This window comes from Clupea harengus, chromosome 8, assembly GCF_900700415.2.
Source record: "Clupea harengus chromosome 8, Ch_v2.0.2, whole genome shotgun sequence".
Lineage (NCBI taxonomy): Eukaryota > Metazoa > Chordata > Actinopteri > Clupeiformes > Clupeidae > Clupea > Clupea harengus.
The window spans coordinates 387,970-404,658 of NC_045159.1; the positions used below are offsets into that span (position 1 = coordinate 387,970).

At 41.4% G+C, this 16,689-nt stretch overlaps 1 protein-coding gene across 1 annotated transcript in view; it reads right to left on the reverse strand.

The window, feature by feature from the left end:
* Positions 1 to 2,734: 2,734 nt before the first annotated feature.
* adamts2a (ADAM metallopeptidase with thrombospondin type 1 motif, 2a) overlaps positions 2,735 to 16,689 on the reverse strand; it is a 44,181-nt gene continuing 30,226 nt past the window's right edge. Inside the window, exons 11-22 of the mRNA XM_031571353.2 lie at positions 16,105 to 16,250; positions 15,620 to 15,795; positions 13,641 to 13,774; positions 12,365 to 12,488; positions 11,656 to 11,736; positions 11,139 to 11,302; positions 10,644 to 10,803; positions 7,768 to 7,900; positions 7,350 to 7,557; positions 7,130 to 7,259; positions 6,935 to 7,009; positions 2,735 to 4,584 (exon numbers count right to left, since the gene is read on the reverse strand). Of these exons, the coding sequence (XP_031427213.1) occupies positions 3,797 to 4,584; positions 6,935 to 7,009; positions 7,130 to 7,259; positions 7,350 to 7,557; positions 7,768 to 7,900; positions 10,644 to 10,803; positions 11,139 to 11,302; positions 11,656 to 11,736; positions 12,365 to 12,488; positions 13,641 to 13,774; positions 15,620 to 15,795; positions 16,105 to 16,250 (2,319 nt within the window). The 3' untranslated portion in view covers positions 2,735 to 3,796. The remainder of the gene's footprint in view (positions 4,585 to 6,934; positions 7,010 to 7,129; positions 7,260 to 7,349; positions 7,558 to 7,767; positions 7,901 to 10,643; positions 10,804 to 11,138; positions 11,303 to 11,655; positions 11,737 to 12,364; positions 12,489 to 13,640; positions 13,775 to 15,619; positions 15,796 to 16,104; positions 16,251 to 16,689) is intronic.

A 16,689-nucleotide genomic window follows, 5' to 3' on the forward strand; every position in this document is an offset into this window, starting at 1 on the left:
TATTCAATTCAATTCAATTCAATTTTATTTATATAGCGCCATAACAATACAAATGTCTCTAGGCGCTTTACAGAGCCCAGAGCCTGAACCCCCTTAGTGCAAGCACATTGGCAACACGGGCAAGAAAAAACTCCCTGTTAGTCAGGAAGGAACCTTAAGCAGAACCACGGCACATAAGGGGGGACCCATCTGCTTGAGGTCGGCCGGGTAGAGATAGGAAGGGGGGATGGGGGGAGGGTTGTGTGGCAGAAGGGGATGGGAAACAACAGGTGTTGTACATATCCTGCATTTGGTAGGTGTACATAATATATATACAGACATCCGGTGGTAAATACATGATACAAACAAGACCAGTTTAGTGGGTATACACTGTGCTCAAAGGTTTACTGTTACAGGGGTAAGGGAAGTAGGAACAGAGAAACATGTTGATGGTGGCAATATTATATATTGTATATAAATGCTAGCATAGGGTATGAGGTAGAGTAAGTGTACGGCAGTGCGGTGGCGGTGGGTGCAATTGGCAGAGGGTTTCTACGGGTAGACCGGGTTGAGAGATTACAGCAGCGTCCCATAGCGAAGATAGTCTGGATTAGGAGAAAAAGAAAAAGAACAGAGTGAGTGGGTAGAGTTTGGCTGTCCATATGCGTAGTTGAGGAGTAGTGGGGGTGAGGAGCAATGTTTCCACTTCCATCAGCAATTGGAACATGCTACAAGGGAGAGAGAACATTTTTGTTAGTAGACATTTATTTCAGAACCAGATAAGGAGATACCTTTGGGTAGTAGATTTACAGTAGGCAATATGGCCATTTTATCAGTATTATTATAAGCATTAGCAATGTGATATGAGAGGAGAGGGAGGGAGAGAGAGAGAGAGCGAGGGAGAGAGGGAGAGGGGCTGCCTGGCTAGGTGTAAGGGAATATTATTTAATATATTATTTAGATTTTAGTCCAGTTTAGTTGATTAGGGGGGTATTACATGTGTATAGATTTGTTTGGTTTATGTAATTTTGTCTTACACTAGCATCTGTTTACCTATCTACCAAGTGGTCCATGGAAAGCATCACAGGATTGAGAGAACTAAGAGGTGCGCCACCGGGTCTGGCAGGACAGCCTCCCTGCCGTGTCTGGCATTGTCTCTCTCACCCGCTCAGCCCGCTGAGAATATAGTGTTGGGACACAGACCACTGTCTCAGCTACATAACTGACGTGATATCAATCTGTTTGGATTCACGTGTAAACCATTCTCTGCATGGGAGTGATTATGTGAAAAAAATTTGAGACACAATTTTATTTGTCTTGTCTAATTTAAACTGGTGAAGGCTTGCCTTTGTCTGTGAACATCAACCGGACAAACCGTTTTCGTCTCAAAGACATGGATTCAGCTCTATAATGTGATTTTGTTTTTGATGTAATTTAATCTGGCCTTCAAAAGGATTTATAAATAGCTGAGTTGTCTAAGAAGACATAATACTGAGCACAGAATACCTTTTCAACGGCCCAAAAATTTTCTCTATGCTGTTATGGCTTTTAATGGTGGTTCCCTTAAAATCTTGATTGCAAAACTTAGTTTAGTAAAAAGACTCACTCTGCAAAAGTATGGTTGCATAATACACCATTTACCCCTGTGCCTTCATAGTATGCACGGTTTCTATCAATAGTGAATAGTAAACCCATAGTAAATTATTAATGCATGCAGTGCTATGCTTAAGGAAAAGGACAACGCACCGGAAAAGGCTCTCTCTCCCACAAATAACTGCATGAAATATTAAGCATTAGCAATGTATTTTTCTGTCTTTTGGGACTGTGAGAATTTGTAGACACGACAGTTTTTGTATTGAAGGCAGCACAATGATTGTTAATGGAAGGTTGCCCTTCCCTTCCACCCCTCAAAACATGAATGGCATAGGCTTACAGAATATGACAGAAAGTGCTTCAGGTCTGCTGTTTACAGACCTCTTCAGCACAAAACATGGACGGCAGGGTAACTATCCAAATGTTTATTGCGACATGTATGTTCGTGTTTCAATGAATCTATGAAACAATGTTTTGTCATACAAAAATATATGACAGCAAATATGTATGTATAAAAATGTACCTATCTAATACATTTAGGAATGGTTTGTATGTGGAGTACATGCAAAACTCTCCTCCAATGAAGTTTGCATCTATTCCAAATGTCTAAGGTTTAGTCCTCAGACAGGTTTACTAGACATTTTACTGTGGAGCTTCTGTACAGAGATGCTATAATGCTGTAAGTGACTAGCTTTCACTGAAAATCTACAAATTGAAGTCTGGATTGTCCTTCTAACAGTAACAGTCCTCTAATAGAGTATGTTTGACAGGCTGCTGGTATAGCTACCCTTTTCTCTGTGGAGGGTGCAGCTGTCTGTGACTGTAATTGTGGAAATCCCATTCTAATTCAATCTTATACATTTTAAGGGAAAGGTCCGAAACAACAGTAGAAACATCGGTGAGACAACAAAAATGTAATTCCCAAAGTTTGCCTCTACACTGCCATCCTATGGCAGAACTTTAAAAGACTTCTCTGTTGAAACTGACAAAAAATACAAGAATATGCATGTTATTCACAAACTCCTCTAAATAATGAAGTGTTCTTAATTTGTGTTGTTACATTGCACAATATAAGATTGAGCAATAGCGAAGTAAAAAAAAGCTGGCAGTCATCATATTATTTAGTGTGAATTAATAAAGAAACACAACGCAATGACCAATAATTATTTCAATTGCAAATTTATTAAATTAATATAAAAAAGTCACTTTTTATCTCTTCATGTTTTCTTTTTTAAGAGTGGGTGTGAATAATGTAAAGGACACTTGTGATGGTCTGTGCTGAGATACTGCTCATGCTGCAGGCACCTGCATATTGTAAAAGCATTCAACAGTCTGCCATTCCGTAGCAAAAATGGAAACTCTGAGGTAAGCTGCAATGATAATGTGAAGATAATGCAACAGACAGTTCAATAAATATAAAAAATAAAAATCTAAACCATATGTACAAAGTCAAGGATGGCGATGTAATTTTTTAATTATTAATACCACATTTTGGGTTCTTGAGAGCTTGCCACAGTGTTGGCTGGAGAACATTTTAGTCCACATATACAACATTTTCATCAAGACCTGATTTTTGCCACAGTATAAAACCCAAGACCACAGATAAGCTACTTACAATATTATCCAGAAGCAGCTTAGAAAGATGTGCAAGGACCATTCCACAGGATGCAATAGCAAAGAATTGTGATTTTTCAGGATATAAGCAGCCTTGCTTGTAAAAGCTATGATAGGATATTTCATTCTACAGATTGCATGAAAACAACGTGGAACAAAAGGTGTGCTCACTGTATCTTTTAAATATCACTGTGTAAAATTCACTGTGTAAAATTCACAGTGCTGTCAAAATGGAAGTTAAGCTAAATTGGTTCGTAACAATGTGCAATCTTACTTCTCCCTCTTCCTGAACTGAAATGGATAGTTGCATATTTTAAAATATCCTTAAAGGTTAAAAAAGTGCATATTTTGCAAGCTGGCTTTACCCTTCAAACATTGTTTACTTGTAAATGTTAATGTGAACATGTCTTTCATATTCCTAAACGAGAACCTTTTCAATTCAACCATGTTGCAGTCATTGTTATCCACTGGATTTAGCTGGTCAGTAGCCGGCTAGTCAACAACAGTAGCCATGAAACCGGAGGGATCTTATCAGGAGAGCTGAAATGTGATCTTGACATAAAGACTACAATTTGGAAAAAATGTCTCTAAGAGATAAAACGCCAAGAATCTATTGCACTGGTGGTCTCCTTCTCAGCAATTTGAACAAGTCCTGCCTCCTCTTCTCTGCCAGAAGCTGTTGAATCCGTTTATTCTGCGTTCTCTCTTGGAATGGATGAGGTCGTTTCCTGAGAATAAAGACATTCGGAGAAACCTCATTGTCAACATCAACAATCTGGTATGACACGTCGACGGAGTTATTGTCTCTCCTGTCGTTTGACTTCGGGGGCACAGGAGTGTGGGGCGAACTTGTGACTGTTAGCTGCGTGGTCTTTTCGGGAGGCTGCTGGCTCGTCTCGGCCCTGGGCTTGGCAGGGGGGTTAGTGGTGGGACTCCAGGACCTAATCACATCAAGCCAGGATGTGGGGACAACAGGCCTGGGAGTTGAGGAAGTTGTTCTTGGTCCTGAAGTGGTACTATCAATGGTATCCCCTTCGGTGCTAGTGCTTATGGGAAATGTAGTCTCCTCTGAAGTGGTTGTAGGGCTTGCTGTTGTGTGTCTTTTCATACTGAAGAGGTCAGTGGTACTCACTGTTGTCCTGTACGCACTGGTTATGGGGATAAGAGGGAAATAGTCTTCAGTGGGATCAAAAGAATCCAAGGTGTAGGCTGGGGATGGGGAGCTGGTGTATGTGCGGTTGACATGAGCTGGGGTGGTGGTGAGGCTCCAGTTGGTGGCACTAAAGTTCCCATCGTTGCAGGATTTACAGCACATCTGCTTGTACACTTGATTGGAGCAGTACTTGCTCAGCATCTCCATTCGACAGAAGACAGACTTATCCGTCTTACAGCTCTGCCCTGAAAGACAAACCAGCACAGTTCAGAGAAGCTGACAGGTACGTGAAGGAACTGACCTACCATAGAAAGTTCACAGAGGTGTGTAAAGATATAAAAAGATGAAATGAGTACAATCCATGCAATGTTATTTGTGTATTATATTTCCCTTGTCTTTTATTCCTTAAACCTCACGAAACCTACTAGGAAGAGACCAAGGCAAGCACAAAATCATTTTGCAGTGATAAATGAAACACTTGTTTCATGAAAATGTAATCAGAATACTGGAATACAATGGAACACATGTACCATAAAGCCCTGTGTTAATCCCAAATGCAAAAAAAAAAAAGTGAAACAAGAGACTTAAAAAGCAAGGTGACAATCTTCACATTTCAAGGCTGCTATATTGCAACTACAGTGCCTGTTTCAGAAGAGGACATTCATTCAAAAGATTATCTGGTAAAATACTTATATTTCAAAAAGGTTAACAGGCGTCAAGCCCTAGGCCAAGGCCAAGACCAATGTACACACGTGCCTACGCCACCCTTCACATGTTCTGCCGGTTCTACAGTGTGCTGGAAAAGTCCTTAGCGACCACATCTCGAATTGGATGACTGAATAATTATGGTCATTGAGGGCTAATTGTTCAGACAGCTCAAATTAAACTTCTGTGGTTAGTCTGCCGAAGCTGATGGAGACATTGCAAATTCTCCTGCTTACAGTGCACATCACATTCTAGGGAAAGTATGTGAGCATTTAAATAAAGAAGAGCAGAGTTCAACCATTTACTGGACACAGTTGGGAAACTGAATTCCTTCTGCTGATTCACTTCATTTCTAGATGCATTCGATTCTCAAACCAGTTCTATAGAAAATGTGATAGAAAAATATATGTGTTCAGAATGTGGAGAAGGGTTGTCCTAAGACCACCACATTGAGCTAATAACCTTTACATAAAAATCATGACCACAACATGAGGGAAGTTATTAATACTTTTACGATTACATACAGTAATTCATTTTGACAGCAAAATTTCAACAGTGCTCTTAAGTATATATAAGCAAGTCTACACATTTTCATGCCAGAGTATCCTTTCAAAGTTAACCTGGCAGGCTGAATGTCCAGACAGTGGTCAACAAAATATTTATCCACAATATAGAGCATCTCCATAATCATATAATATGGTAATCTTCAAGAGACACTGACATTTACTTGAATACAGTTAACATCCTTTGATATTTTTGACACATTTATGTAGATCTCTCTCCAGGGAACCACAATGTTAAAGTCCTTCTGATTTTACACAGCAAAGATAACACAGAAATCAGTGATATTTAAATAACAGCAAACTGCATTTGGTGTTAAGACTCATTTGGCCTTTTTGTAGCTGCCTATACTCTCCATCCAAAGGAAAAGTAACCTTGAAGTGACGGAAAACTTTTCATCTGGCTGATCTTTCCAAAGTAAGGCAAAGAATATTTCATTAAGAGATAAAAACAAGTAGACGACTGAGGTAAATATATCTATGTTTCTCACATTAACGCCCAATTTATATATTAAACATCTGAACGGTTTTGTATGAAGACTGCTACTAACAGAGATACATTTGAAGACATGTTTGATTGTGAAAGAGATATGGCAAAAGACAGTTGCAGTCTGGCCCTCGAATGCACGTAAGTTTGCTCAGGGTGCTTATAGTAGTTGTCAGTTTCAGAATAGGTTAAACCAATAGGTCAGATCCACATACACGTCAATCGTTTGCTTCAAAGTTCAAGTACAATCTTTTCAAAAATATAAAGTCTCCATAGACAGCCGAACATCTCTGAAGAATAATATTGCTCATGTCCTTCCATTCAGAGAGTTCATGAGCTTCTTGTTCACTGCACTAGTTGTGAAATAGCAGCAAAAATGTGTCAGGTTTTATTCTCCCCGCTGTGCAGTGCACCCACAACAACGACACTTCTCTGTGCCCAGCGGTTCACAATCACCATTGGCCCTCTGTTCGTCCGAACAGGAAACCCCCCCGATTGGGTTTTCTGAAATTCCACCCAACACAGGTGCCGCCCCTTCTGACATACTGCAACGCGTCGTCACGGAGATGCAGCAGCATCAGCAGCAGCAGGAGGAGGAGAGTCAGCAGAGGAGTGCCTGACTCCAGAAACAATCAAAGGAAGAGTGAGGCTCCAGACAGAGGCCCAGCAGAGGAGGAGGTGGAGGAAGAGGAGGAGGAGGAGGAGGAGGAGGAGGAGGAGGAGCAGGAGGAGTTAGTCAGGGCAGAGAGCTTCGCAGGCAGAGGGACAGGAAAAGAGGCAGTGCCCAGGCCAGCAGAGGCGCACACTGCACAGGGCACTGGCGGCTAGAGAGAGGACATTTACTTGAGGAGGTCTTGGGTGCAGAAACCTTCGGGTCGGGTCTGGAGAGCCACTGGATTATGAAGTTTCTTGTTTGATCTGGGCAGACAGAGAGATATAGAACAGTTATGTCAGTTGAGAATGGTCTGCATGAGGAAAACCTGATCAAGTAAAATTATTACTCAATTAGCTGTTTGTGTATGAGGTATGGCCACTTACTGGGGCATGGGATAGGATGGCAAGGTCTGATGGTGCCTGGTTTGGGCTCCAAGCACTGTCCTTCTGCATTATCAGCCGAATTACACTGAACCTGCCTCTCCTGGGTTCCATTCCCACACGTCACTGAACACTAAAAACACACACAAAAATACTCGTTGTGTTCTTCATGATTTTTTTTTAACCAGCTGAGTGATTTGAATGTTTTTCTACACCAACACACCAAGGACCAGGGTCCAGCTCTCCACTGTGCAGGGCAGAGCTGGCGGTTGCAGGGCTGCCTGCTCTCGGGTCGGTCGTCGTTGCAGAACTTGCTGTGGATGAAGCGCCGCGTGCCGTCTGCCTGGGGCTGCAAACAGCGGACACTGCGCATCTGGTACCCCGTCTTACCGCACGTCCGGCTACAGTCCTCCCACTCTCCCGTCTCCCAGCTGGGGGAAGGAGAGGCACACACACACACACACACACACACACACAAACACACACACAGAAAATGCTCTAATCACTTTGCCTTAAAGTGGTTGATGATCCATTGGCGTGAAACTTCGCATGCTGAGAAATAAAACACTGTATAGCCTTTAACATGATAGCCTACAGCTATATTTGGAAAAACTGGTATTGAAAAAGTTGGTATACTGTACATGGGTTGGGAGCATTCCTTCACATTACACACTCGGCCGATGGCGCGGGGTTTGGGAATATTTGAGCAGTACGTGCGGTGGACCATCTTTCCGTCTGCCTTTCGTCTGCAGCCGAAGCGCGTGTACTGCTTACCTGTAGAGAGACACAAGATGATGCAGCAGGGATCCCCAGCACTGATTAGCCAACGGGAGCTTTCATTAATCACGTCTCTCATTGCTAGGCAACCTGGGGAAGGTTTGGAGATTTATCTCTCAGGAGCCAGGGGAGGGTGTGCTGACCTCAGATAACCTTAATCAAAGAATACTTAAGGATTCCAGTTAGCACTATCACCTTTGCTATAAGGACCAGCCAAAGACCTCTGTGTCTCCAGGTATGGCTTCTAAATGACTCTAAGGGTCCTACTTTCATAGGGCCACAAGCACAACAAGCTTCACGCAGCAGTAACCGCGCAGCAAGAATAACTAGAGATATCTATATTTGCTCATTTCATTGACATAAAGCAGGGCGCAATCAGGCATAAATGGGTTGAGTTATCTGGGCAATGGCAATGAAGTCACTCTTTATCAGCCAATCACAATCAAATCGCACACGCCTTATTAACACACGGAGCTCCGTTATTGTTCTACAATGTAGCAAAGAACAAGTGTCCGGTCAGGACTGGAGCGGTTCACACAAGAGGAGACAATGTTCTTCCCTTAACCCTTCTACTGTGTTCGGGTCACAGTGACCCAACATTGCAAAAGGATAGAAATCGGTGATGAAACCCCATGGCTGTCCATCTAGTTTCCTATGATAATGATATTTAATGTTGAAAAACATATTTTGTAATCCCTTTCAGTGTAAAAAAAAGGAATGCCTGTTGTGTTTGGGTCAGTATGACCCAAAGTAACTTCTGACGTGGAGCAGGCTAGACGAGCTGCTCTGACTCACTCAGTGGGCCATAAACTAGTCAGCCCTTTTCCTCATACTCATAATTCATTGTCAAGTGTCCATTATAAGAAATCTAATTTAGCAAGTTAGCTTACCAGCAATGCACTGTATCCATGTTTTTCACTGATTTTCCCCTCTACTGATTTTCCCATCCACACACTTACACATAATTGCTTGAGTCATCATTTTTAGATATGTTTAGACCTAAGCACTTACAAATTTGACCTAGCCTCTGTGGTGATGGTCACTGCACATAATTGTTAGCTACCAAATTGTGCTCCATTTGCCTGCAATGGGTGGGTGTTCATTTCCCTTAAATGCACACCCCACCCTTACATAATCTGCTTTATCTGGTGTAAAGGTCCGAAATGTCCAAGTTTGTCTAGAACACCCCCTTGTACAAACTTGCTTTCTGTATTTTTTCAGTGAGCCATCACTCTACCCTGCTTATCCATTTGTAAGTGGATGTTACAGACAACTTCAACGTGTTCATTTAAATATGTTCATAGATGGTGTCATTTGTCAGTTTTCCATTTCCGCTCTAACCAACATTTTGAACATTGACATAGAATATAATAGAACTGGTTCACGTTTTTTACACATTTGCAAATGCATGTGGCCTTCTGGGGATGCTAGAGAGGTACAAAACCAGATGACTTTGTAAACACTGAGTAATCCACTCAAATGGCTCAATAGATTCGTATTTTGAATGTCAAATTGTGACGGTGCACATACGTGACCGCCACGGCAGCATTGAGCTGCCTTCATTAAGGAACAGGGTGCTAGTGTTTCTCTTATGTGTGTGTTACATGTGTTATGTACATGAGTTTGTTTGTTTAGCGAATGTTTCGCTTGTGTGATTTAACCCGAGTTTTTATAATAATATTAGGCTGCTTTATTATGTGTCGGCTATGCCGTCACCAAGCCATTGTTTACTACGATTTGAGTAGTCTGTTTTCCCAGCTGTATGGGACTGTTTGTTTAAATATGGCTGATTTGAGCCACAGGTGTTGGTGCCTGCTGATGACACACCTGCAGGTAATGATTGGCATGAGCCAATTGCAGGGTAGTGCCTAGGCTATTTAAACGTGCTTTTTGTTTGTTTCGGGAGAGTTGTCGTGTTAATAAGGCATAAGTCTTACGAGTTAATGTGGTCTTTTAGGTCTAGTCGACTATTGCTAATTACTTATTTGTCAGTGGCTATGATGCCCATGTATTTGTCTTTTATAAAAGTTTCATTTATATTTATTTATTATTGTCATTGATTTTATTTGCCTTATGGGCCTTATTTGAGGAAATAAAAACCTCATCATCTTAACCATCTATAACCTCCTGAGTCCTTCTTCGAGTTTTACAACTGCTCAAGATGCAAAGCTATCTCAACCTTTAACATTTGGTGGCAGTGGTGGGATGCCCTGCTGTGAGGTCATCGGAGGCGCCCCCATGAACACTGTGTGAGGGACCCCCAGGAATGTTGACCCCGTGTGAAGGACCCCATGGTTGGGTGAAGCACCGTGTGAAGGACCCCATGGTTGGGTGAAGCACTTGCGTGTGGGGTGCTCTGGATGGGAGAAGCATGATTGGTGTATGTAGGGATGTCTGTGTACGTGAAGCGCATGGGTGCGCTTCCCGAAGGGGAGGGCAGTGTGACGATGTGATCGTCCCTACGGTTGAATATGTTTTCTGCCAGCCATGCCATTGAGCCGGGCTCTTTGGTGTGGCGGTCAGAGCGCATGTTTGGCACCCTGTAGACCCGGGTTCGAGTCCGGGTGGGGTTACCACGCTCTCCCTTCGCTACACAAATGAATGTTGAATATTAAACTAACTTTACCCAGTTACCAAGCTATTAAATTAGCTTTAGGACATGCGTGCATGTTGCCAGCGTTGCCCATCATTGAAATTAGGGCCCTAAGAGTGTATGGATTAAAGAATGTGTTTGCCCTACCTCCCCCACAGGGTTTGGAACAGTGGGACCACTTCCTCAGCGCCCACTCAAAGTAGGCTGTGTCCTCCAGGAGAAGGTTATTCTCGATGGATGACTGAAGGCCCTCATGCAGGATGTACTTGTAGGAGAGAGTGACTTTGGAATCGCCAAATGATCGTACCTGAGAGGTTGAAGAAAGACTTATCAAAGACACATTTCCATGTGGGTGTTTTAGGTCAGGTACATGTACTGATAATTAAATACTGATAATTAAAACAAGTAGAGTTATCTGTACATTTTCACAATTTCTCCTCAACAATTTTGTTTTGCAAAATACTGCATTGTAATGCTTTTCAGTAATCATTTAGATCTTGCTTCCAAAGGGCACAGGGGTTACAAAGCAGCTTGGTGATTCTACACTACGTAGGATTATTCTACACTACGTAGGATTATGAGAATGACATGAATGAATGATCTTTTTTTCCATATGAGGCTTATGTATGAATTTGGACTGACCATTACGAGGACAGCATATTTTAGAGGCCCTGAAGTCTGCACCAGTTCCATGTCATCATTATTCTGGTACTCCCACTCCACTCCTTTCTCTATGACGGTCCGAGACTCGGGGAAGTCATCCTCATCATTCAGGAACACATCGCCCGTGGCCTGATTCTTTACCGCTGCAAAAACAAAAAGCAATTTCTATATTTGTCGTTTATTCATTTATATGATATTTTACATTTTAACGTATTTATTTACTTTTCTTCTCTTTTCCCTTCCATCTCATTGCACAGACAGTCTGAGGTGCATGTGGCCACCACAGAACCAGTGGTCTTGAAACAAAAACTACTTTTATACAAAAGGTAGGCTATTAATGTTCAGGGCAATTCAATTAAACTGAGTTGTGTGTAGCTGTGTGTGTCTCTGTGTGTGTGTGTGTGTGTGTGTGTGTGTGGCCACGGGTGGATTTAGCAACTAGAATTCAGAGTACGCCTATGTATTATAGATACTTGGAAATATTTGTCTGTCATACCTAGTATATGAGGGGTCCCCTTGAACTCTCGGATCAGCAGATGCCTAGCCCCCAGAGGGATTTCCAGGATCTTGAGGAAGCCTTGAAATGAAATATATGTGAAGCTCTGCCTTGAAACATTCTCACAGGAGCAGAAAAAACAACGTGGAGGACTCCAAATGCACCCGACCACCCAAATTCATCCAGCACAAAACAGACTTGTAGGAGCTGGAGCTGGATCCACATCATAATTGGTATTGAATTTTTTTTTTTAATCCCTTTTCTTCCAATTTCCACTTCCAATCCCAACAGCTACAGTACCACAGGTTTCTGCCATAGCACAGTGTCTGCACATGCAGAAAGATAATAACTAGCACATCACATCATCCCTGTCTAGTCTGCAGAGAAATGTGGTATATATAAGCGGAGATCCCAGTGATCTCAAAAGTGATTCAGTGATTCAGTTAATTCATTATAATGCAATTAAAGGGATATAACAGAGGACACCACACTTTCTCATCCATGCTATGAGAACAGCCAAACACATCTTCTGCAATGTGAACTGAACATACTCAACAAGACACCCAACTGTGCAGTATTTGCTGCAGTTTACTAGACCTTGTTGTGGGAAGACAACACTTAAACACAATTACTGCTGTTCCTCTAAAAAAAAATGACCTGGTGAAACAGATGAGGTTAAATGGAACTGTACTTGAAGAAAGGGAATCACCCTCTTTCTTGGTGCTTCGGGTGAAGTTGCCTTTGACAATCTTACAGGTGGAGTTGTCCCCTCCACAGACCCCACACTTGTCCTCCTCCACCTCTGAGGCGATGACACAATCACAGCCCACTTTCTGTGGAGACACAGGACCAGCCAGATTAATAAACAAATAATAAAACACGACACGAACAAACATTCAAGAGACAAAACTCCACCTTCCTCCCGGAGTGTGAGTGTGTTTATCTGTAGAATAAGCCATTAAGAGCTACTAATTAAATGGATACATTGAATTATATTAAACCATAAAGCCATAAAGTATTAAAAAGTGATAGTATCAATGCAATATACTGAAACAAATCAGTAAGATAAACAATCAAATCTTTATGTATTCCCTCTTCCAATCCACATCACACAAGCATTTTTTACTTTGTTTATATTTTATTTTCCTTTTTTTTTAATAATTCTTCAAATTCTTTGTGTTGCAATCTGAGCCTAAAATGGCTTGTATGCGTTAATACATACCACCTGGGTAATTCTCCAGATCACAATGTGAAGATTAACTCTCTTCCACACAGTTAATCTGAATAGATCATTTAAGCACGGAGCAGTGGAAAAAGCATAATGAATACAGGCTCTGGCAGCTCAGATATGCAGTAGATGACTGAGATTTGCAGGGTGATTTGGCGGGATAACAGATTGGCAAAGCACACTTTGCATTCCTTGCAGGAACTGACCTAACACTTCCCCAGCACATATACTGGCCTCCCATTCCCTTAGACAAAGAACCTGATATCACAGAAACCCACATTCCCTTAAACAAAGAACCAAAAAAAAAAACATTTCTTCACACACAGAACCTGATTTCACAGTAATTTTTCACAATTCACCCAGCCACTGACTCAGAATCAACCTCACACAGAATTGCTCTTCTTCTTCAGATTTCTGCACACAAACACTCTAATTTCAACAAAACTAGGCAGTGACCTATGGCAGTGACCTAAGATACTGGGCCCTAAGTTCATTGAGGGGCAACGAGCAATGAGCAAAGTCCGTCATGCATTAACTAAGGCTATCGAGTGGCGCGTGGGAGCATTGCGCTGACCCACCCATTTTAGCGCTTAGGATCTTGCTCATGGTATTAAATCAGCAAAATGATTTTGCCAAGTCATGAAATTAGCTTTAGTTCATGTGCGGCTTTGCTCATTGCCAGTTGCATATCAATGAAACTTAATGTTGCTCCACACATAAAAACTGATCTCACATTATCCAACATACAGATACTGACCTCACATTCCCCACGCACGCAGATACTGTAGGGATCCTTGTAGGAGCAACGCGTCCCATCATGCACCATTCTTTTCATTGGGACCACATCTCCCGTCTCGTTTGACTGACAGTAAAGCTGGCAACGTTCATCCGCTGAGAAGAAAGATCAAAAGATGTGTATGAAACTCACTGCACTGAAATGATTCACCGCTTCATATTTTGTAAGAAGCTTTGCTTCTGGCCATTAAAGATTTAACAAGTAATATTTTTGCAATTTATACAGAAGGATTATAAATGTATTCTAAAATATATTATATAATATAATTACATATAATATATATTAAATAAATGAGTAAATTAGCTAGCAATTGATATACAGAGAGAGTGTATGGGGAAGTGAAGAGTGAAACAACACTTATAAGAATGAAAACATAAATAAATATCTATGTGACTGGTTTCCTCTGTGAAGTGTTCAGCTCAGTGTCTTTCCGTGAGACTGCATCTGTGGATTTACGTACGTAATTTTTGTTTTATTTTCAGTGAATCCATTTTTTTTCCATTTATACTTTTATGTTGCATGACTTTTATTACAAACTGTTTTCCATTTCTATTTCTTGCTTTTGTATTTCCCAAACTGATGATAAATATATACTTTTATTGTCTGGAAGTAACACAGCAATGTCCATGCCATTTGACATTCTGCAGTGTGGTTAGCATATCTATTTAATGACACCAATTTGTAATAATAATAAAATCTCAAACATGGACCACATGAGAGGAAAATGTAACTTCATTTGTGGTACCCCTGACGTTTAAAATGGACACATGTCCGCTGAGCAGCGGTGGAAGAGTAAACACTTCAGCTTTATTTCCAGGTCAGCTTAATTGAGTTCTGCACAGCATAAGTGCAATCCTGCCCTGTGGAAAGCTGGAGTCTTGAAATGTGGAATAGCCTTTTCCACGAGTCATCAGTCTGAGACTTCACATGTGCTCTCATAGTCAGAGAACTACCTCAGGGGAAATCGAATCAATATTACCTCAAATAAACAACATCAAAAACCAACAGCCACAACAACAAAACTTTTAAAGTCAAAAGCAATGTTGGCTGGTAAATGTTTATGGTTTTTTTTCCCCATTTACAGAGGCAGAAGAAAGAATATAGGATAAAAAAGTTTTCTTTAGTGCACACCGGACGGACAGCTAGAGGACCCTAAGGAGCAACTGGATGAATTTGACACAAAGTGTATTGTGTTAGAATCACGGACTCCAACTTTAAGGGCCCCTGATCCCTCAGGGTAGAGATTTCCTGACAAAGTTTACGTCCAGTCTTAAGAGAGTAAATGATACCTTCCAGGCAAATGAATTGATTCCTTTATTCTCTAACTCATCATTCTGCCTTCGCTATTGCCCACATTATGTATCAAATACTGTAGGTTGCGACTGTCTACCATAAAAGTCGATCTGGGACGCTGCCCTGGGTGGACCAGGGGAGGAATGCTCCTGAAGGCTGTGCGTCCCGGCCAAGACAAACATACAGTTGGAAATAACAGCTGCTGCCCCTGGGCCATAAAGTAGACATTCCCCACAGTGTCTTTAATGTGAAAGGCAGGAGGAGGGATGGTAAATCTCTCACAGCGCGTCAAGTAAAAGAAAACTGGGTTAAAGACAGAAATCATGGCACTGCATGCGTACTATTAAAGATACTGCTAATTCAAATTCAACAAGACAACAGTCTGCATAATTACACCTTAAACTTTTTAGGTGCCTCTTCCGAAATCCAAATGGATTCACCACCCATTTCATCCAAAATATAATCAAATAGGTTTCTAATAATAAAAATGAAAAATAAATCAAATAAGTTACAGAAATTAATAAAGTTGCTTATAATGGAATTGTCAGGCCACAAGCATGCCGGTATTTGAGAGGCGAAGTAGAAAAAAAGAGAGTGAATATGTACTGTGTGTGTTCTTTATTTCCTGGCCAGCTATGATAACTTACGGTCAGCATGCTCATATGGTAGCCAGTGGTGGAGGGTGTTCTGATGCTTGAAGTAGGGGTCCCACATCTTGCATTGCTCTTCTCTGAAGTCAGCCAGGACTTTAGCACACTCCTCCATGCTGCAGAGTTGAAATTCATAGCTGTTGCCGTAGCAGGTGCGTCCTCCATTGGCAGGGCTGGTGAGAGAAATTCATCAAGTTTCCAACAGACAAACAGACGGAAAACAGAGTTTTTGACACATTTAATTAAGTAATGTGTTTATAAGTCCCAAATGAACACACATCCAGCCAAAGCCAGAAGTTAGTATCATTTTACAGAAATAAGAGAATATAATTAAAACCACACAATACATTTAGCTGATCAATTATTTGACTATTAGAGGTGTCTCCAACAAAAAGCATGAATTCAAAATAAATCCAGACACTGTCTGGTCTGTGACTGGTATGGAAATTGCAGTAATGGAAAGACCAGCGTCTGCTACTCACATTGGGTTGTCACACTGCCGAGTGCGGAAGCGCACCCCACCGCCACAGGTGCGAGAACAGGAGCCAAATTTGCTCCACTGACCCCAGCTCCCATCCTGCCTCAAGATGTCTGGCGTCAGGGTGATGCAATGCCCTTTGAAGCAGTGCTGGGAGACACAGACACAGAGAGCTGTATGGTGAAAGAGGTGACAGGTTGGCAGAAATCACAAGCACTTTGGCAAATTAGACTGAACTTAACTGAACTTCAACTGTTCCTGAAACTGAGATATTGCTGCACCTCAGCTGTTTGAAACTGCTGTTTATACTGACTGTAGTTTATTATGCATGATGTGAAACATCATATTATTAGTAGTAAAACAACAACAATAATAATAATGGAAAAAATGTCAAACTATGATTATATTAAAAAAAAATATATTTTCTTTAAAACAGGAGTAAAGATTTCCGGGCTTAATCTAGCCAGCTAACTACCTAAAAGGCATGGAAAAACCTTGCACACACCAACACCGGCCCAACTGGCACACATAACTGCAGTGTTTTTTGGTCTTTTGGCAATATAGTTGGCAATGTTGTGCTTCTCTTGCA